Raw genomic sequence first — 18,883 nt, 5'->3', positions numbered from 1 at the left:
TTTCCCAGGCTTATAATGCAACTAAAGTCACACAAGTCAGTCTCCACTGGAGTCAATAGGTGCTGCACCTGTTTATATCAGAGCACCAGTCAGTCACTTCTGTTTTGTGTTCCCCTGATGGAAGTCATATTCCTCCTAGTGTAGCTGTCTTCATATAAACAGCCTTGGCTAAGTCCTGAATTCCTGACCTACCTCAACACCATTACCAAGATTAGAAACAGAAGTTAACAGAAAGCAAAGCTACACGGCTACTGCTCTAATTTTAACAGTATCCAATACATGCTTGAAGACTTTACATCGCTACAACAGTAGCTTAGGCATATTATCAGACTCCTCTCCTGGCCAGTGACTGTATTCAATCCCTATAACACATGCTATCACATTAAAAAAAAAAAAGAGGCCTTTGAGATCCAAAATAACTGGCAGTGTTTTAGAAAAAGGAACTGGAAAGTAAGAAGTGAAGAGGTGAGTTTAACACATGCTATTTTTAACCTCCTGGCACAAGATTCAAGTGGTATCTTATCTTGTCCCCTTTTGTCTCATAGCAATTTAAGTCTATTCACCTACTGCATACTGTCCAAGCACAAGCCTATGAGCTCTTTGGGTAGGGGCTGTAATGCCTTTTGTTTGTAAAATATGTAGTGCTCTAATCCTGAGTGAAGTCTGCTGATTTTGCTAAACTAGCACCAGTGTTCCCCTGATGGAATCAGTGGCCAAGTTCCCCCTTAACAGGAAGCTACATTTAAATGACAGATGAAGTGATTTCCATGTATGCACACTGCAGCACTTACGCACTGTTTGTAAAGCACTTTGTGATTTTTTGTAATGAAAGATGCTCTCTAAATTTAAGAATCAATCACTCCTTAAATTATTAAAGCTGCTGTCTTTAAGACCAAGGCTTGCCCCTCTTCCAGTCTAACACTGCTTCTGACAGCACAAAAAAGTCAGTAAGCTCACTTGGTCACACAACAGCACGCACTTGTCAAGCTCCCATCACCTGCATGCCCCAAGTAATAATTTTGACAGGCAAGCAGATGGTTTGTTCCCCCCTCTCTGCATTATAATTGTGACGTGAAAATTGACTAAGCCTCTCAATTCATAATGTAATATACTAATATCAAACGCAAGATTAGGACTCAATAACGAGGAGAAGCATAATAGGTTTTCCAAGAAACAAGCATCTGTTAAACACAAGAAATACTAGATATCTAATAAAGCAGAAATTTTTGTAAGGATTTCACCCATACACATTCTCTCCTTAAAGCTCTTTTTAAACAATTATTATTGCAGAAGTGCCTGAAGACTCCAATGGGATTATAAACCCATTACATCATGCAAACACACAGGAAGAGACAATCTCTCATCTAGAAATCTTAGGATCTTTTCCAGGATCTTAGATAACAGCTAATAGAAGGGATGGGAGCAATGTGGGGGGGGCAAAGGAAATAGCAGGAAGTTCAGGCAGTCATACAGCTAATTTGTATGCACCCAAAATGGTACTGGATCATCTGATGTAGGAGGACGGGGGCATAAAACTCTTATTTTACATAAAAAGAACACAACAGCTTTTAAATCCAAGGTGGCCAAAACATTCCCCAGAATATGCTATGCTCACCCTTGCCTTTTATGTGAAGGTGCAGCTTATGCAGACTACAGGTCCGAGTACACACTGCTCTCAAGTCCTGGCTATCAGATCACATTACGTGGGGGTACACATATTACACACAGGCTATAACACTAATATTTTAGAGGTGGGACAAGATCCACTCCACTTGAGACAAGTTAAGAGAGGCCCTTGTGCTACCAACAGAACAGGCAGGTCTACAAATGACTGAGCTGAATTTGATGGCCAAAATTATTTTTAAAAAATCTGTCCCTGCTCAAGCACCGTTTCTGGTGCCTTCCATTTCCATCTTTTATCCAACCAGTGATTCAACCCCACCTTGCTAATTCAGCTTATCCAGTAACTTAAAAACTTGACAAAGGGAGAATTACAGCCCCTGATCAGTACTCCCAGTAGAGAACTTGTGCCAACTGTGCTGTCTAGCATCCATGCTATCTTGGGGAAGAAGGGGCAGGCTGATTCTGTCATATCTCACAGACTAAGCAGTACTAGGACACTAAATTGCATCCAAATTAGCTATCCAAACAGCAGTTCTGAGTTCTCCCTGTGGCGAATAAAGGATTTCAAAAGGCAGATGCCCTTACTGTCTGAACACTGCCTAAAATAATGTCATAATCGCACATTTCTAAGGGACCATCTTGTCTGCTTTTATACCCACTCAGTGATACGATGCATTATCCAGGCTGCTACACACACACAGCTGCACACTTTGCCAGGACTAGCAAATCTATTCATAAAAGCTCTGGGCTGAGGATATCTGGATAGTCAGAGTCCAGGACTACAAGTATATGTTTCCCAAACATGCAATTTACAGCTCCTTAGTCAAGCATGCAGTAAGTACTTAGCAGAAAAACTGCTTCCCTACACCACTGCCAACATGGTACCACAAGTACCCCAAGAAAGCTGAGGCAGCAAAATCAACACTGCAGAGCTGAAAAAATAAAACCATACTTGGAAATCATTGTTGCCTTTATTTCGTTTAACTAATTCATTTTAATATTTAGTATAAATGAGAAATACTTCACACCTGCCACTGATACACAACTACCTTTAGGATGGAAAGCGGCAGCTGTTTAACAGTACAGATCAACATCCACTGCAGTCTGAGACAGGAAATGAGTATGTGGAAGGGTAAGTTTGAAGACACAAAATGCAAAGACCCAAGAAGGTCTGGGTGTAGGATACAGAACCAGAACACAAATGACTCTTTGGAGATGTGTGACAGAACTAAAACCAGCCCTCAGGTGATCTGGATTTAGATTTTCTCTCTCGTTTAAAAAGATCAATAAATGTATTATCGCATATCAATTTATTGTTCTCCATCATGTTGCATAGAACCTGTCCCTATGAAAGGAGAGAGCCACCAACATTATTTCCTACCACATTTGAGGCTTTCCCAGGTGACAGCCAGGTTAAAACACTATCCAGCCTTTATCTTTCTTCTGCTCTTGCTAATTCACATGACCCAGATGTGGAAGGGCGGAAGATCAGTTTTAAAACATATACATCCCACATCACCCTGAAACACACCTGTCTGTTGGATCACCACGCTTGCTGTCTCCACACTCTTCTCCTGAATCTTCTGCCACAAACCATCTGTCCCTGTTACCCACTCACTCACTAGACACCTGTAGGCACCTTCATCCACTGGCATTGCCTGAGACACCGACAACCAGTAAGTGTCATTTGTTGCTGCATCGAAGCGTACGTCTCCACTGTGGTAGCGCTCCCCATACTCGGGGCTGGAATGGAACTTGCCCTCGTGCGTCAGAGAAAGAACTTCCCTCCAAGATGGGCCACTCTTCACTTGCCAGGTAACATGTAGGTGAGTGTGCTCTGAAGTGTGGGTAGAAGCTGAACAGCACAACTCAAACGAGACTCCCTCAGACAGCCTGAGGGATGCTGAAGACTGGGTATTGCAGCGATTCACTTTTAAGCCATCGGCAATCACTAATCAAAGAAGAAATTATTATAAGCACACCAAACAATAAAAATGAGTCAACTAAAAAAGCCCCCTCCCCAACTCATGTTCCCCCAGAAAATAAAAAAAGTGGTGATGATCAGGAATACAGTTGAATGGCTAGCCCCAAATTTGTTATACATGTCATTTTGGCTAATCATCTCTTCCCAAAAATCACTCAAAATCATTCAAACACCATTATTTTATCAAAGCAAGTCCCTACTGAAGTGCTCAGCCTGATGCCTACCCCCATCCCCAAGTTCTGTCACTAATGGCAAAATCAAAATCAATAGGTTCACTTCCAAATTTTGCCTACCAGTGGGAGCATCTGTTCTACACATTCATTAATGCGCCACAGTTACTGTGCATTAAGTTTAGTACTTGGATTATCAAGCACTAAATCAATGAGCAGTAATTTGAGCTACGGCACAGTAGTGCCAGCACTTGGTTTTTTAGTGATGCTAACTGGGCAGTAGCCTAATACTACTGCACAGTAGTGTATTACCAGGGGCTTTGCCTGGCACACTACTGTGCAGTGTTATAAGGCTACTGCACACTTAGTGTCTTTTGTAGATGTGTTCAGTGTGCAAGACAATGCTATAAATTCACTAAGAAAAAAAAGATTCCCTACTACCATGCTGCTGAAGGATATCAGGCTCTCCAGAAAGAGGAAGATTACTACTGCCTTAGTTGAAAACCCCTAGATGATACTCTCAGCTGTAAACATACCCTCTCCCTTTTATTCCCTTTCTCCTACTTATAATTTAGCCTTCCTGCCTCAACATCTAGGAGGTTTACATTAGATTCTTCAGAGTAGTGGTGCCTAACCTTTTTCACTGTGGATGAGATGGACAGTGCTCAGTCCATCCAAAGGCCAGATACAGCATGCAAGACAGTGAGGCACGGCTTAATCTGCCCATGCGAGGTCAGGGAGCAGCCCAACCCCTATCCAGCCATGTTTGGGGGAGGCAGTGTGGCCCAGCCCTGATCTGCCCACAGAGGGTGGGGAACAGGGCATGGCTTTGCCTTGATCCAGCCATGTGTGTGTATGGGGGGAGTTGAGAGGAGCAGGAGGGGCACAACCCAGCCTGAATCCAGCCCCACAGGCTGAGGAAGAGAAGGGGGTGCAGCCTAGCCCAATCCAGCCCTGAGGGGTGGCAGTATTACTTACCACTGCTCCCCCAGCACCAGATTTCCCAGCCCATGGAGTGCCCTGCAGGCCAGATGCAATGCCTCCATGGGCCGTATACAACTCACAGGCCAGAAGTTGAGTGCCCCTACTTTTCTTTTCCTGCTTTTTTTCTTTTGTGCTAGCTGGTAAAAATAAAATTTTGATAGAATTTATGACATGACACCCCTTTCATCTTACCTCATTTCCCTCTGCTACTACCACTAATATACTGACCAGCATATTTTTTGAAAAGCAGCTTTAGGAAAGGATCTGGAGAAGAGAACTGTCACAGACAATCTGTAACAGGGATTTAGGCAAAAACAGGGCCAACGACTATTCCTGGTATTGTACAGAAGCACAGAAGGTATGGGAATACCCAACAACATGTTTCCACTTGGTACCACTTATGAATCCCCCTCACCCTTCAGAAATACCTTTCAGGTCAACTGTAGCATAGTAATTCCCCTGAACAGTAGCATCTGTGCTGGGGGTGGTGCACTTGTATTCTCCTTTGTCAGCTGGCTGAGTGTTTTTGATCACAAGTTCCACGGCATCATTGGTATTCCGTCTCAGCTTGATCTCTTTGCTGTCAACCCGTTTTTGGTACTCCTCAGAGGTGAACGTGGTGTCCCAGGTACTCACTATGCGCACATATTTACTTTCCTTCCAAAACTCCCACTCAAAGTTCTGTTCTGTGGGTCCATCATACTCACTAACACTGCAAGGAATCACCACCTCTGTGCCCTCTACTCGAATAAGGGGACTGGTGGGCACTCTGACAATCCGTCCTCTGCAGAAAACTAAGCAGGAAAAAAACAAAAACACAGTTAGCATAGAAATTAATATGTTGAATGAAATCAGGTGTCCCACTAGTCCAATTGCTACCATGGTTCAGGAGAACAAGAAGAAATGCACCTATGTGCAGAATCATAATACAGTATTTACTTCAATATAAGACATACCTGATACAAGGTAACCCCCCCCCCGCCCAACAATTAGATTCTATACATGGAAATTTTTTTAACTTATTATAATTTCCCAAGTACAGAATCCAATTATTGGAAGTCTGTCTTAAATGTGTCCCTTTCCTGCTGCTATAGCAGGGAAAATAAATCTGGAAGATCAGGTAGCTCCTTTGCCCTCTGCTCCCCAGCTTCTTCATTCTACATCACCTTTCCCCCTGCTTACTGTCAGACCCTGCTCTCCCTGAGCACATGGAAGCGAGTAGCTAATTTGAAAACAATGACCTTCAAATAAACATAGCTATAGTAATTTGCATATACCCATAGACTTAATTCATCCAGAATTGATGCATTTCATTTTTTTTAAACAGCTGCAAGTTTTAACACAGGTACTGAATAAACATACTTATAAGTAGACATTAAAGTGCTACTTAGGTATAGTTATGAACCACTGTAAATTGGGTTTCGGGGAATTTCACAGGAAAGCCTGAAATTGAGTGTTCCCCCCAAAGTCCCAGAAAATTGTGATTTGGCTGGACACAGCCTGAAACTACAGGGGGTAGGTGGTGCGGGGGGCGTTAAAGATTTCTGTGCCTGCAGAGGGGCATGGGGCTGCAGCTGAGTTGAACTAGCTCCAGAAAGGAGCTGCCTTCGCAGCCAAAACGTAACACAGGAGCGAGTTCCATGTCACCATGGCTGCCAAGGTGAGGCACGGAGGCAGTGGCAAGGAGTTGTGCACCCTGCGGTTGCCAGGCAGGCAGGGGACACCTCACCTTGGCATCCATAGCAACACAGCGCTGCCTCCTGAGCCAGCTCCCACCCGCTGGACGTTTAGAGGTGCCTCCTGCCCAGAACTGGTCCAGCCTGTCTGCAGCCCCATGCCCTGCAGTGGACACAGAAATCTGGAGGGGGTACATGTGCCCCCCCCCACACATCACCTCTGTCCCTCATTCCCCAGCCATGTTGCCTGTGCCCCCTGCCCCACCTCTGTAGACTTCCCTGGAGGGAACTGATCCCTACCACACTGCCTGCACACGCATGTGACACCCGCTTCCTCCCACTCCCCACAACCCCAAGCAGCCCCTTGCAGGCTGGAACTCTGCCAGCCTGTAAGGGGAAACCTGTGGTTTCCTGCATTTGTCTCTTTAAAGGAGAAAATCCATGTTTTGCCATAGCAAATGGAAAACCTAGACCCCTGCTTATTGATTTCTCCTCAGATGCAAGTCTTTCCAAACTCATAACTTTTGTCACCCACTATCATACCCTTTCTTTTCCCAATAAAACCTGAGATGGATTGACTTTACATGAAAACAGTCATCCAAATGAGGCTGAATCAGGGATTTACATGAACATACTGTCAAACCAAATATTATTGCTTATCACTGTTTGCTTAGCAACATTATCCATAAAGGAATTTCCACATTCCTGGAGTGTCAAGTGAAGTTCACACATTAAGAAACTCATTAAAATGAGGACATCCAACAAAAGAGTCCAGAGAAGAGCCATACACATGATTAGAGGTCAAGAGAAAGGCCTTATGAGGAAAGGCTGAGAGGCATGGGATTCATCAGCCTGGAGAAGAGAAGGCTCAGGGGCGACTTGGTGCAGCCTGTAAGTACATAAGGGATGTGCATCAGGAACTGGGAGAACGTCTGTTCACCAAGGCCCCTCAAGGAAAGACAAGGTCAAATGGTCACAAACTGTTGGAAAAACTTCTTTACTGTCCAAGTCTCCAAAGTCTGGAATAGACTACCCACAGAAGGGGTGCAAGCACCTGTTCTGGACATGTTCAAGAAACGCCGGGATGCTTACCTTGCTGGGGTCATCTGACCCTAGTTAACTTCCTTTCCTAATGTCTATGAAATCTATGAAGAATTTACTGTTCTGCACATAGTATACTTTGATCTTTCCCTTATTCCAGTTGCTCAGGAACCCCTGCAAGTGCCTTTATCGAATAATCCTAGCAGTGCTGAGGCAGAGGCAGTTAATTTTTAGTGCATCACCTGATCTTATTACCATAAGGCTTCTGCCAACAGAATATCTCAACTGAACACATGGCATTCTGCACAGAGGTTAGCTGACAAGAGGAACATGGGCTCTGGACAGGCTATTTGCTATCCAGGTATAAAGGAAAAGTCAGAAACCATGATACTTTCAGGCCTGGATGCACTGGCTTGGCCTATTAATTCAACACCTTCCCCCCTAAGCTAGGAATGAGGTACAGTACATACCTAGGACCTTCAGTACATATCCAGAGCCTTCAGGCACCTAATCTTTCCTATCCCCAGATGCATCAAACATGGTCTGAGGATGGGACCAGTATGTGATGTATGTACATGACATTCACAGAATATACAGAACTTATTTTTTTAATAATAAACAGTTTTAAACATCTGGATTGCAAAGAACACTTTCCGAATGAGAAGAGGATAAGAGTGCAGCACTGTCTCATTCTGGCTGCAGAAAGCTTGAAGTAACTCAGATGAGAACTTTCCTAGATATGATTAACCTCACTGGAGTATTAACCCTAAAAGCTTACTATTTTAAAGAGATGTATAAATATTTAATTGCATTCCTTCTTCTAGTCTACTGCCATGTTAAGCACAAAGGTGAAAAGATAGATATGTACTACAGGAAAGGAAAAGATAAAAAGGCAGAAAAAAGAGTTTGTCTAATGCAGTGATGCTCAACCATGGTACCACAACACCCTGGAGTGCCATGAAATATTTAAGGGTGACATACAACATAGCACTGTTAGGTATGCAAACACTTACACAAGACAAACTAAACCCAGAGATTTCAAATAGGAATCCATAGTGTCAAAAGCACTCTCTCTCACCTGTGGTCTCTCTAACAGAAGAGAACAGAAGTTCTTTGCAACCAGAATTGTTCTAGTATTTTTTCTGTAATCAAAATTTGAGTCAAAGCCAAGAAGTCGCTTTCCTAGGCAGACTTGGACAGCATGGGAGGGAGTCAGCTATTGTTCACTGGATGCTACATTCTGCCTACAGGGCATGGTGGCAAAGGGCTTAACCTGTGTTGCTATGGAACTGGAAGCATGAATTCAAGCCTTGCTCTCAACTTGAAGCAACTGCAAACACCTACTCAGACAGTGGATCCAAAAATGGCTGGTCCCAGTGCTAGGTCTCTCTCCTCTATGCCCTAGTCATGCTAACATAGCAGGCCACTAAATGTGCATCTCATTACTGGCAATTTTTAAAAATATATTTAGCATCTATAACACAGTCTAAGGGAACAGGTATTGACCATCCATGGGTAAGTCAAGGTAACACAGGTAGTTGCAACTGCAAACAACAAGGTCCTCCCTCTTCCGCTCACTCCAAATTTGAGTGGGGAAATGTGAATGCTATCCAATTTATGTTCCCTGGCATTTCAAACAGGAAAGAGGCTTCTTCTCCTTACACTACAAGAATAAAACTATCCAATCTAAATGCATGACATAACAAATGAGGAAACAGCTTCTTATTCAAGAAAAAAAGCTTAGAAATGTAACCCCAAAACTCAATGCCAAAAAGAAATGTCAGTACTTTCTCCATCAAGCACTCCAGCAGCACAGCAATAGCTATGGGAGGTCTATGCTAGCTGAATTGTGCTTTGGATCACTGGCACTTGGTGATACATAACAGACTAGTTAATACTGGGAGTATTTATTTAAAAAAAACAACAGTATGCTTTGAGCTGTACAGATCATAAAGGAAGACAGTCCCATAAATTCTCTAGACCCCACCACCACATATATACAAAAGACCATAATAATTCCAAAATGCAGAAGTCTGGAGAAGCAATACATTATTCTCTGGCACAGATGCAAACCATTTAAATTAGCCAGATGATCTGGCAAAGAAAGTCATGAGCCTTTCCAGTGGCTTTGGCTCCTCAGCCCAGAGAATAACCTCTGCAGCTGCAGATGGGAAGCAAGCTAACCTCCTAAAGCCAAAGAGTGAATGACAGTACTGGCTAGATTCATAGCCCCAAAATTTCTGTGACAGACATTTGCTCTCATCAGGGGACCCAAACCTTTCAAATTCAGGTCGTCGAACAAAGTTACATACAAACTGGTAATCCTGCTCTCTCACCATTAACTATATATCCAAACCAAGACGCATCAATATAATTTGTGTGGGAACACTGAGATCAAACAAGATGTTTGGAGGATTTGACATCCTGAACCACTCAGGATTCTAGGACCATATGTAAGGGCAGGTGCCCTTGACTTCCAGAGACACTACTCAGACCAGAAACCTGAACTAATGCCAATTTAAAGAAATAAAGGTTGTTGGGCTGCAGTGGTTCTGCTTCTCTAAATCATACTGCAAAGTTATTTATGTTCCTCTTCCAAGATCAATTATTTGTTTGGGAGGAGGAGGGTTCAACAGGGAAAGAATTAGTTGCATTAAATTACACCCTAGTTTGCATCTCTCTCCATCTCCAGCGGCATTGCCTAGCAGCAGGAACAGCAAAGCAGGCCTGTACAGTCTGATGCACCCTGTACCAAGAGAAGTAGCAACATCCAGTAATGGCTGTTGCACAGGGTGCTGGCCACTGGCATCTTTGTCCACCACTTAGCCCCAGTGGCATTGGCAGCCTGCCCTTTCTGTAAGGAGGAGGTAGAAAAGATGCTCTTCCATGCCTTCTTGGACTGTCTCTGACTGTGGCCACTCCTTGCTGCCCTCAGCAGCCTCTTTGGCATGCTGGACGTGGACTTCTTTAAGACTGTGTACATTTTTTCTTCCTGTACTGCCCGGCCAAGGGGAGCATGATTTGCCTGGCCAGTTTTCTGCTGGATCGAGACAAGATGGCAGCTCTAAAGAGATGCAGAAACTGGCTTGCAGAGGCAGCTCCAATGACACCCTACAACTCTTCCATTTTCTGGTCTGGGTATACATCATGTTTGAGTCTTGACCAGTTTGTAGACCAGTTTGTGTCACACTGGGTCATCATGGGGGTAACTCTGCAGGTAGAAGATGGACAGCCATCCTAAATGAGGAACCCCACAAAGGGCATTGCAAAAGAGATGATTTCAATCTCTAGGGATATGGGTACTTTGTTACTGACAACGTTTCATGCTCAGCCCCTGGGTGGGGTGCACCTTACTGCGATTCCAGTCTTTGCTTTTAACTTTTTAAAAAATAACAGAGGTTTAAAAAGCCTCTCTCCCCCTTTCTCTCTTACCCTCTCCCTTCCTCCACCCCCTAGGACACAGAGCCTTATTTAAGATGCTGGACATCAAATTTCCAACAAAATCATTCCATTGATTAAAGTCATGCTGTTGACTTAGAAATTTTGGGTCAGTAAGAAAGCATGCCAAAACTGACTATGAAAAAACATAATATGGAAACTGCTTAAAGAAACTGGCTGGTTCAGCGCAGCACCAACTACGAAAACATTAAGAACTAAAAATCACATAAAATATAACTGATATATACGGTTATGTGTAGAGAACATTAAACACAATCATACAAGATAATACAAATTATCTTCTTTATCCCTAATTATAGTCAGCAAGAGCTTTATATAGCTATTCAACTAAGAGACGAACCAAGAATGAATATGTTGTCTTCAGCACCTCACCTCTTAACTTCTATAAAGCATCTCCCCAGGGAACTGCAGCCAAAATGCAGCACTTCATCTTAGACAATGCTCATTTCTACTGGGCACGTTTTTTGTATGGTAAAGTTAGCATTGAGATAACCTTAGCTAATTTCCTGACTTCTATACCATTACATTTTCAACTTCAGTGCTCTATTATATCTAACTTCTTACTTCTGGGGAACAAAAAAAAAAGAAAAAGAAAGAAAGCACTATAACAGACCAAATCAAAACAGCAGGACATAGTGTCATTACATGTCCAATCAAGTCATACATTTGTTACCAGTAAAGGAAACTGGCCTTCACTGCACCACACAAGTATGTTTCTATCCCTTTCCCCAACTCAGCCTTAATACACATTCATAGGCCCCCATATGCACATCCCACCCAGAAAGAGGCAGAGCCAAAGTGGTTTGCTGTCTGCAGTATAAGAAAGCAGATGTGGATCAGCAGGGAGACATAATCCTGTAGGATGCCAGACAGAAGTTAGCAGTAATAGCTTACTGTTTTATAGTTACGTTTATCATCTCTCTACATATGTACTCCAACCCATTAAATCATTAATACAAAAACAATCCAAACCAGCATCAGCTGAGGACTGGAGTCTATTTAAACTTCAGTTAGCTTCAACTTAAACCCCCTCCCAACCCTTTACAGTTCACTTCTTACAAAGGACAGTGAGCAGTGGATGATCCTTGAGGCATGTCCTGGACATCAAACAGCCTTTGACAAACCAGGGCATGGAACAAATTCCAGAGTTAGGGCTCCTTCCTTACAACCCCATGCCTGCAACCTCTTGAAAGCACCCACTGGTCCCTAAAAGGCATTGTTAGCAACAGTAAGCAAGCAGGTAGTCATGCTCTGCATGAGTCTTCAGTTGTAGCCCTACACACTGTACCATGTTAATCCAATCTAAGGGTGGCAAAGGCATGACCTGCAGATAAATACTGGAATTAAGTCAGCTCAGCTCAGCTCCTCAACCTCCCAGGTTACTACAGATCCCATGAACATCAAGTGACAGTCAGATTTAGCATGAGTAGTTGGCACCCATGCTGGTGAAGTGCTAAGCTAACCAACCCTCTCCTTGCAGCACACTTTTGGCAACAGGGAAGGATTCATTCCCATATTTAAAGTGGAAGGAAGGCTGAAGGGGAGAGAAGCAAACATGCTGGAGTTTTCTTAAATTGCATTTGTTGAGAATACAGCTGTGAGCCCGAGCTCAGCCGCTCCAAATCCTGGAGTATTTTCTCAGTTTCTGAACACCATGACAAAGCACAGAGCCACCTCGTAAGTCCAACTGTTGTGTCATCCGAGACACCTGTAACTGAACAAGTCCTGCCACAGATCTCATTCCACATGGTCACAAGTGACTTAAAGGGCTTGTTATCCTACCAGATTTTGAATCTGGGGTTCCACTTTTCCTCATGTTACAGCCAATGGAGGCCATAATCCTGAAAGTCAAACAAGGTGGTATGCTCTTTATTACACATGAGAGATTAACACTGCATGTAACTGTAGCAAAAGGGGGGCCATGAACTCCAGACTTGGCAGAAGGACAGCTGCAGTCTGCTGCATCAGATAAATAAGATTCCAGAGCTAAGGTTCCTTCTGTCGCATCCCCCTCCCTGCAACCCCCTGAAAGCACCCATTGGTCCCTATAAGGCATTGTTAGCAACAGTAAACTGCATTCTGCTGTATGAGAAAAATAAAATATTTTACAAATGTGTTTTAAACCGGTGTTTTCCTCAGCTACCAGAGCAGCCAAAGTTCAACTTCCACAATATGCAAGACATTCCCAAACTGGAGGTTTACTGGGAATCTAATGCACTTCACTGTTAATATACAGTGACATGTTCCTAATAAAATTAATTGAAATCTTGTTTAACTGTAGAAGCAGATGGAAACAATACAGCATGGTTTATATGCTAACAGAGCATTTAAAATTTCAGTATTTTATAAAGTAACAAAGACCACCAGCTATGTTTACTTAATGTGGACTCAAGTAACTGTCTTCTATATAATAAACTGAATTATTGCACTGAACCTGTCTGAGCAGAAGACTGCATAAATGCTAAATTATTTTACAGACTTATTAGCACAGCAGAAGAACTAGGAGAAACTTTCCAAAACAAAAAATAAAGGAATCTTTGTACCAAGGCCAACACAAATGTAGAAGATGAGCAAATATTCCTAAGAACAATTATACAGGTAATGGGGTCAAGCAAAGAACAGTGGGGCAACCAAGGAGACCCCAAACGAAGGGATACCAGAGGGCTTTGCTGGACATTTGTCAAACATTTAAAGAGAACACTTCAACATCCTTCCTCTTTTTATACAGGTTGAAGGCACTTGCGGCACAGACAGAAGTGACAATTTTCACTAGATCTGGTGCCTGAAAGCACTCTACAGCCCTGACCAAACAGAAGTACATGGCTGCAGACCACTTTAAAAGGGCCTGATCCCAGAAACAGAGTACCTTCAGTAACTTGTGTCTGCGCCACTTCCTAGCCCTGGCACTGCTTTCAGAATGGAAGAGGGAGTTCATAGAAACATAGAAAATGAGGGCTGGAAGGGACTTCAGGAGGTCATCTAGTCCAATCCCCTGCTCAAAGCAGGATCATCCCCAACTAGATCATCACAGCCAAAGCTTTGTCTAGCCGGGTCTTAAAAACCTCCAAGGATGGAGATTCCACAGCATCGCTGGGTAACCTGTTCCAGTGTTTCACTAGTGAAAAAATTCTAATACCTAACCTAAACCTCCCCTGCTACAACTCAAGACAACTGCTCTTTGTTCTGTCATCTACCACCACTGAGAACAGTCTGCCTCAGGGGTTGTCAACTGGGAGTACGTGTACCCCTGGGGGTACTTGGGAAGGCCCCAGGGGTATGCGGCGGCGGCCTAGAGAAGTGGGAATACTTGGGAAGCATGCCGCCGTGTGCTGCTGCCTGTCGCCTTGCACCTGCTGCCGAGCCACCACTGAGAACATTATAGCTTGGGGGTGTCCGCTGGGGGCGTCCGCTGGGGGCATGTGTACCCCTGGGGATACCTGGGAAGGCCCCAGGGGATACGCGGTGACAGCACGGAGAAGTGGGGGTACTTGGGAAGTGCACCACCCACCCCATCCTCCATCCCCAGCTGGAGAACCCCCAGAAAGAGTTCTCTCTTTCCCCTCTCCCATTCTAAAACCAATGCCAGGGCTGGGAGACGAGAGAGGCATTGCTAGGAGAGACCAGCCGCAGATTTGCAGCCAGCAGCTGGATTCCCCAACCCCTGGAACCCAACAGTGAACTCCCTGTGGGTTCAGTGGATTATTATAACTCATGATGCTTCCTGAGAAGTGCCATAAGTTACAACGGGGGGCTGATCTCCTGTCTGCACCTTTAGAACTAATAGACCACACTTTGGTCAACTGTGGTCACTCTCACTCAGAGCCCTCAAAACCAGACTTCCATGTCATTCTTTCTCGTTTCCCTTCCACACAGAATGCACATTTACCTGCCCTGCTGGCTTCTCTCTGAATCACCTGTACACACAGTTTCATTATTTTCCTGAGATAAAAAAAAAAACAAAAAACACATTCTGGAGTGGAGGGTGAGAAAGCAAGGAGGCTGAGGACTGAAAAGACTGGCTATTGATACTAAGATTATTAAAACAGTAACTTGTGGCTCTGGAGTGATGAAAAAGGTAAGTGAAGTAAAAGCAGGACAAACCTCCAGTGTTCTATAGATTCGTACCATTAACAATGAAGTATACTGCACAACACACATGAAGAAAAATATCTCCACTCAGTTATCCCCTCCATCATTACCAATGTGCAGCCCATGCTTCAATCAACAAGAATCCTAATGAGAAAAGGCAAGCTGCTGAACTTCTAGGGGCTTCTTCATTATCAGTTTCACGTAAAAAGAGGAAGGCAGAGAAGCTACTTGAAATGCCATTTATGAAACGCTGAAATGTCTTGAATAAATAGCCTCTCCCTGCAACCCCACATCAGTCCCTTTCCCTATTGCAAAGGGAGCAGAATGAATGTATTCCTAAGGCAGGCACCTGGGTTACAGCACTGAAAATCTCACCCTGGGAGAGAGGACTTCTCTTTATTGGAATGATAGAAATATAGGCTAATGTCAGTTTTAAGCTGCTATACTGTATTATTTTGGATGTGGAAATGTGTACTTTAAGGCAATTAGGGAATCTTTCCCCTTCTTTGCCACAAAAAAAATTCGTCCATTCAGGTCTCAGGACCCAGTAAGCCTTTCTTCTGTACTACCACCACAAAGCAGACCACTGTGTTGGTCACCATTCCCTTGTACGAAGTTCTCTCTGCAGCCTTCTACTGCTCTATATAATGGAACAACACATTTCCTGAACAGCTGGGTGAAGGTCAACTTGCCATGTCAGCCACTCAAAGGGAAACATGATGTGACACAAAGTAGGAAAGCCAATTAAATGGCCATTGAAGAGCCAGAAAGAGGGAGAAGAAAAATGAGCAAACTGGCTGATACTAAGCACTTCAAGTCTCAGATTCAGACAAAGCAAGGATTCTAGAAATGCCTAGTGAGATGCTTGAACAATGCCTCATAAGGAAATGGATAAACGTGCAGAGTTTTTTAACCCTGAATGACTGCAGAATAGTTTTAAACAGATACAAAGTTTTGCCCAATCAGCCAACAAAATATGGCTATATCTAAACTGAAAAATAGCTCTTTCACAGTGCACAACAGTTTGCAACAGGAAGAGTGCTGTATCCAGCTCCGAAACAAAGTACTTACATGGGGAGAGGGATTGCAAACAATACTATGTGGGCATTGATCTAATGTATTGTTTTGTCAGAAAGGAAAAGTACCCATAATCAGTCATAAATTGAAATGATCCAGCTCTGCTTCCCAGAAAGCTCACAAGATATTACTTCCTATTTCTAAGCAAAGTGCCAGATCTCCCTCTTCCATTCTGCACTGAAAACGCACTAACGCTGTGATGCACGTAACAGCACTACAGCATAGTAAGAAAACTTGTCCCTTATGCCCCTTTTGTACTCCCAAGAGCAGATATCCAAACAAGCGCACCAGAACAACCTTCCTGCCAATGAAAAAGCTCTATTCAGACCTCTGCCAGGAGCTATTCATCTACCTGTTATCTGGGGACAATGCAGCCCTGGGAGGGGCAGTTGTGCCATTCCTTTGCTAACTCCCTTGGCAGCACTTCAGCCCTCCTAGCCCAGAGCACAAGGATCTGATCCCCATCTGGGTTTCCATTAGACAGCACCAATCAAGGAGCTAATGCAGTAAATCTCCAAGTAAAAAGAAGAAACAGAAAAGAAAAGTGTCCCACACTGCACATGAAAATCCTCTGACATTGCTGCTTTGTATGTTTTATAATATAGCCTCCCTAAAAATGGCATGCTTAGATGAACATTTTTTCTTTAAATCCATCCAATTATAACCTTTACTTTATTATGCTTTGCACTCTGGTAAGAAGTTAGGCAGATGGTGAAATTCCTTTCATAGCGTCAGAAATTTAGCTATATTCCTCAGTTTAAACCTAAGAGAAATCTCTTGCACTCCCTACATCTCATATGCACAAGCACTGTATCCCACTCCCTACTGCAGACAAAACACACAGTAAGGGCTGGGTTCATCTCTAATGAAATGGCAGGCAGGGTCTCACCACTCCTTCCTCGAGTGGCAGAATTCAGATCACCCTGATCAGCAGAGCAGCCTGCCATCTCACAATCAGAGAGCCTAAATAGGGAGAGCACCAGGGGCTCCATTAAGGGAGGCCAAATTTCATTCTTTATAGCTAAGCTGTAAGCATCATACAGGCACTGGAGTGTCCCAAGCATGTAGGGCTCCATATCCTGCTCCATAACAATGCCTACCAACAGCATTGTTATACCTCCCTGACTGCATTACTGTCTACATAAAACATGACTTGTAGATTTTTATGACTTGATAGATCTGCAGCGAATCATAGCAAGACAGTAAAGATTGAATGGAAGAGTGCATGAGAGAGACATTTACATTGTTCTTTCCCAGGCGGCCAGGGTTCTTTTTTTAGATAATGTAGAAAGCTTATCAAAAGGAATTAGCCTGGGTGTAATTACTTAAAACCTATTATCTCTATCAGGCTCAGGAAACGCATATTGCATCTTAAGTGAAGCCTCAGAAATGTGATCAGACTGTAATTCAGATAGACTATTCTAATCCTAGTGCCATCTGAGACAGCCAAGATAGGTGTCCATCTACCTCTCTCTCCCCAAGTTTAGTATCTCCCAAATCCCCATCCAACCCACCTGAGGACTGGCTCCATATATAGGAAATGAAAAGTGTTCAAATTACATTATTGGCCTGCTGTCCTTTTTCTCCTCCAGGAAACACTGTTTCAACTCATTTGAGCAATATAGAACTCAGTGCTTCTTAAGTGGGCACCAGGAGACTGCACATCCAAAGGGAAAAAGTACTCACCATAAATGGCATAGCAGGGCTGCAATAACAATCCTTCCACTAGGTGACTAGGAAGTCATGTTGAAGCTCCCCACGTAGGCAGCTATGCACCTGGGGTCTCAGAGAGGTGAAGCTTTCAAGTCAGATGATTTTGACACAATGAATAAGTTGCATTGAGGGAGAAGGAGCTCTGCTGGAAGGGCAGGACATTCTATGGTCTCAGCATATGGCAGAGATTCTGGTTTTCTGTTTTCCACAGAAAAACGAAATAAACTGTGGATTTTATCTTTTACCAGAAGTAAACGCAGATTTCTCATTTTACCGGAGAAACCTGCAGATTTTGCAGTTTTGCAATGCGCTCCCTGCAGGCTGGCAGAGTTCCAGCCTGCAGGAGCCTGGGAGGCACCTGGAGGTCAGGAAGGGGGTGTCATGTGCAATATAACACATGGAGGCAGGTTGTAGCTGTGTTGGTCTCAGGACATAGGCAGACAAGGTTCTTTGGGTTCTTAGACCAACTTAAATAGTTGTGTGGGGGGGGAATATATATATATATTGCAGCCCAGGCTCCAAGCCCCATTCACAGCCCAGCTGAGCAACAGCCCCAGCCACAGCCCTGCCCAACTCCCTCCCTCATGGGGGCCTCAATTCTTGCCCCCACCCCTTACCTGCAGGAGCTGCTCTCCTGGTTGCCTGGTGGCCGTGTGCACATATTATATACGAGAGAGAGAGCGAGAGAGAGAGAGATGGGGCTGCAGGCAGCTCGCCTGGAGGGCACGGAGGAGGGGCTGGTTCCCCACCACTGTGGGCATTCCTGGGGGGCAGGGAGGACCCACTACCCCAAGGTCTGTATGCGGGGTGGGTGCGGGCTGCCCGCTGTGGGCTTGGGCAGGGGGAAGCTGCTTCCCACCACTACATGCAACCCCAGGGAGCAGAAGGGACCCATGCCCCCCAGTTCTGTGCATGGGGCACAGGGCTGCATGTTGCCTGCTTCAGGCTTGGGCTCCTGCCTTGCTGCCCTCACCAAGGGCCTCTGCAACCCAGCATGTACAACCTGGTGCTGCAGGGAACAGCACAGCTACACAAGTTGCCTGGCGCTGTGAGCTCTACACTGCCCG

General features: G+C 44.2%; 1 protein-coding gene across 1 annotated transcript in view; it reads right to left on the bottom strand.

Moving 5' to 3' along the window:
* PTGFRN (prostaglandin F2 receptor inhibitor) overlaps positions 1–18,883 on the bottom strand; it is a 104,667-nt gene that overhangs the window by 52,990 nt on the left and 32,794 nt on the right. Inside the window, exons 2-3 of the mRNA XM_090059306.1 lie at positions 5,190–5,555; positions 3,155–3,574 (exon numbers count right to left, since the gene is read on the bottom strand). Of these exons, the coding sequence (XP_089915432.1) occupies positions 3,155–3,574; positions 5,190–5,555 (786 nt within the window). The remainder of the gene's footprint in view (positions 1–3,154; positions 3,575–5,189; positions 5,556–18,883) is intronic.

The sequence above is a fragment of the Crocodylus siamensis genome, chromosome 1 (assembly GCF_052110815.1).
Source record: "Crocodylus siamensis isolate JL-2025a chromosome 1, ASM5211081v1, whole genome shotgun sequence".
NCBI classification, from domain to species: Eukaryota; Metazoa; Chordata; order Crocodylia; family Crocodylidae; genus Crocodylus; species Crocodylus siamensis.
This window is presented reverse-complemented; position numbering and strand designations above follow the sequence as displayed.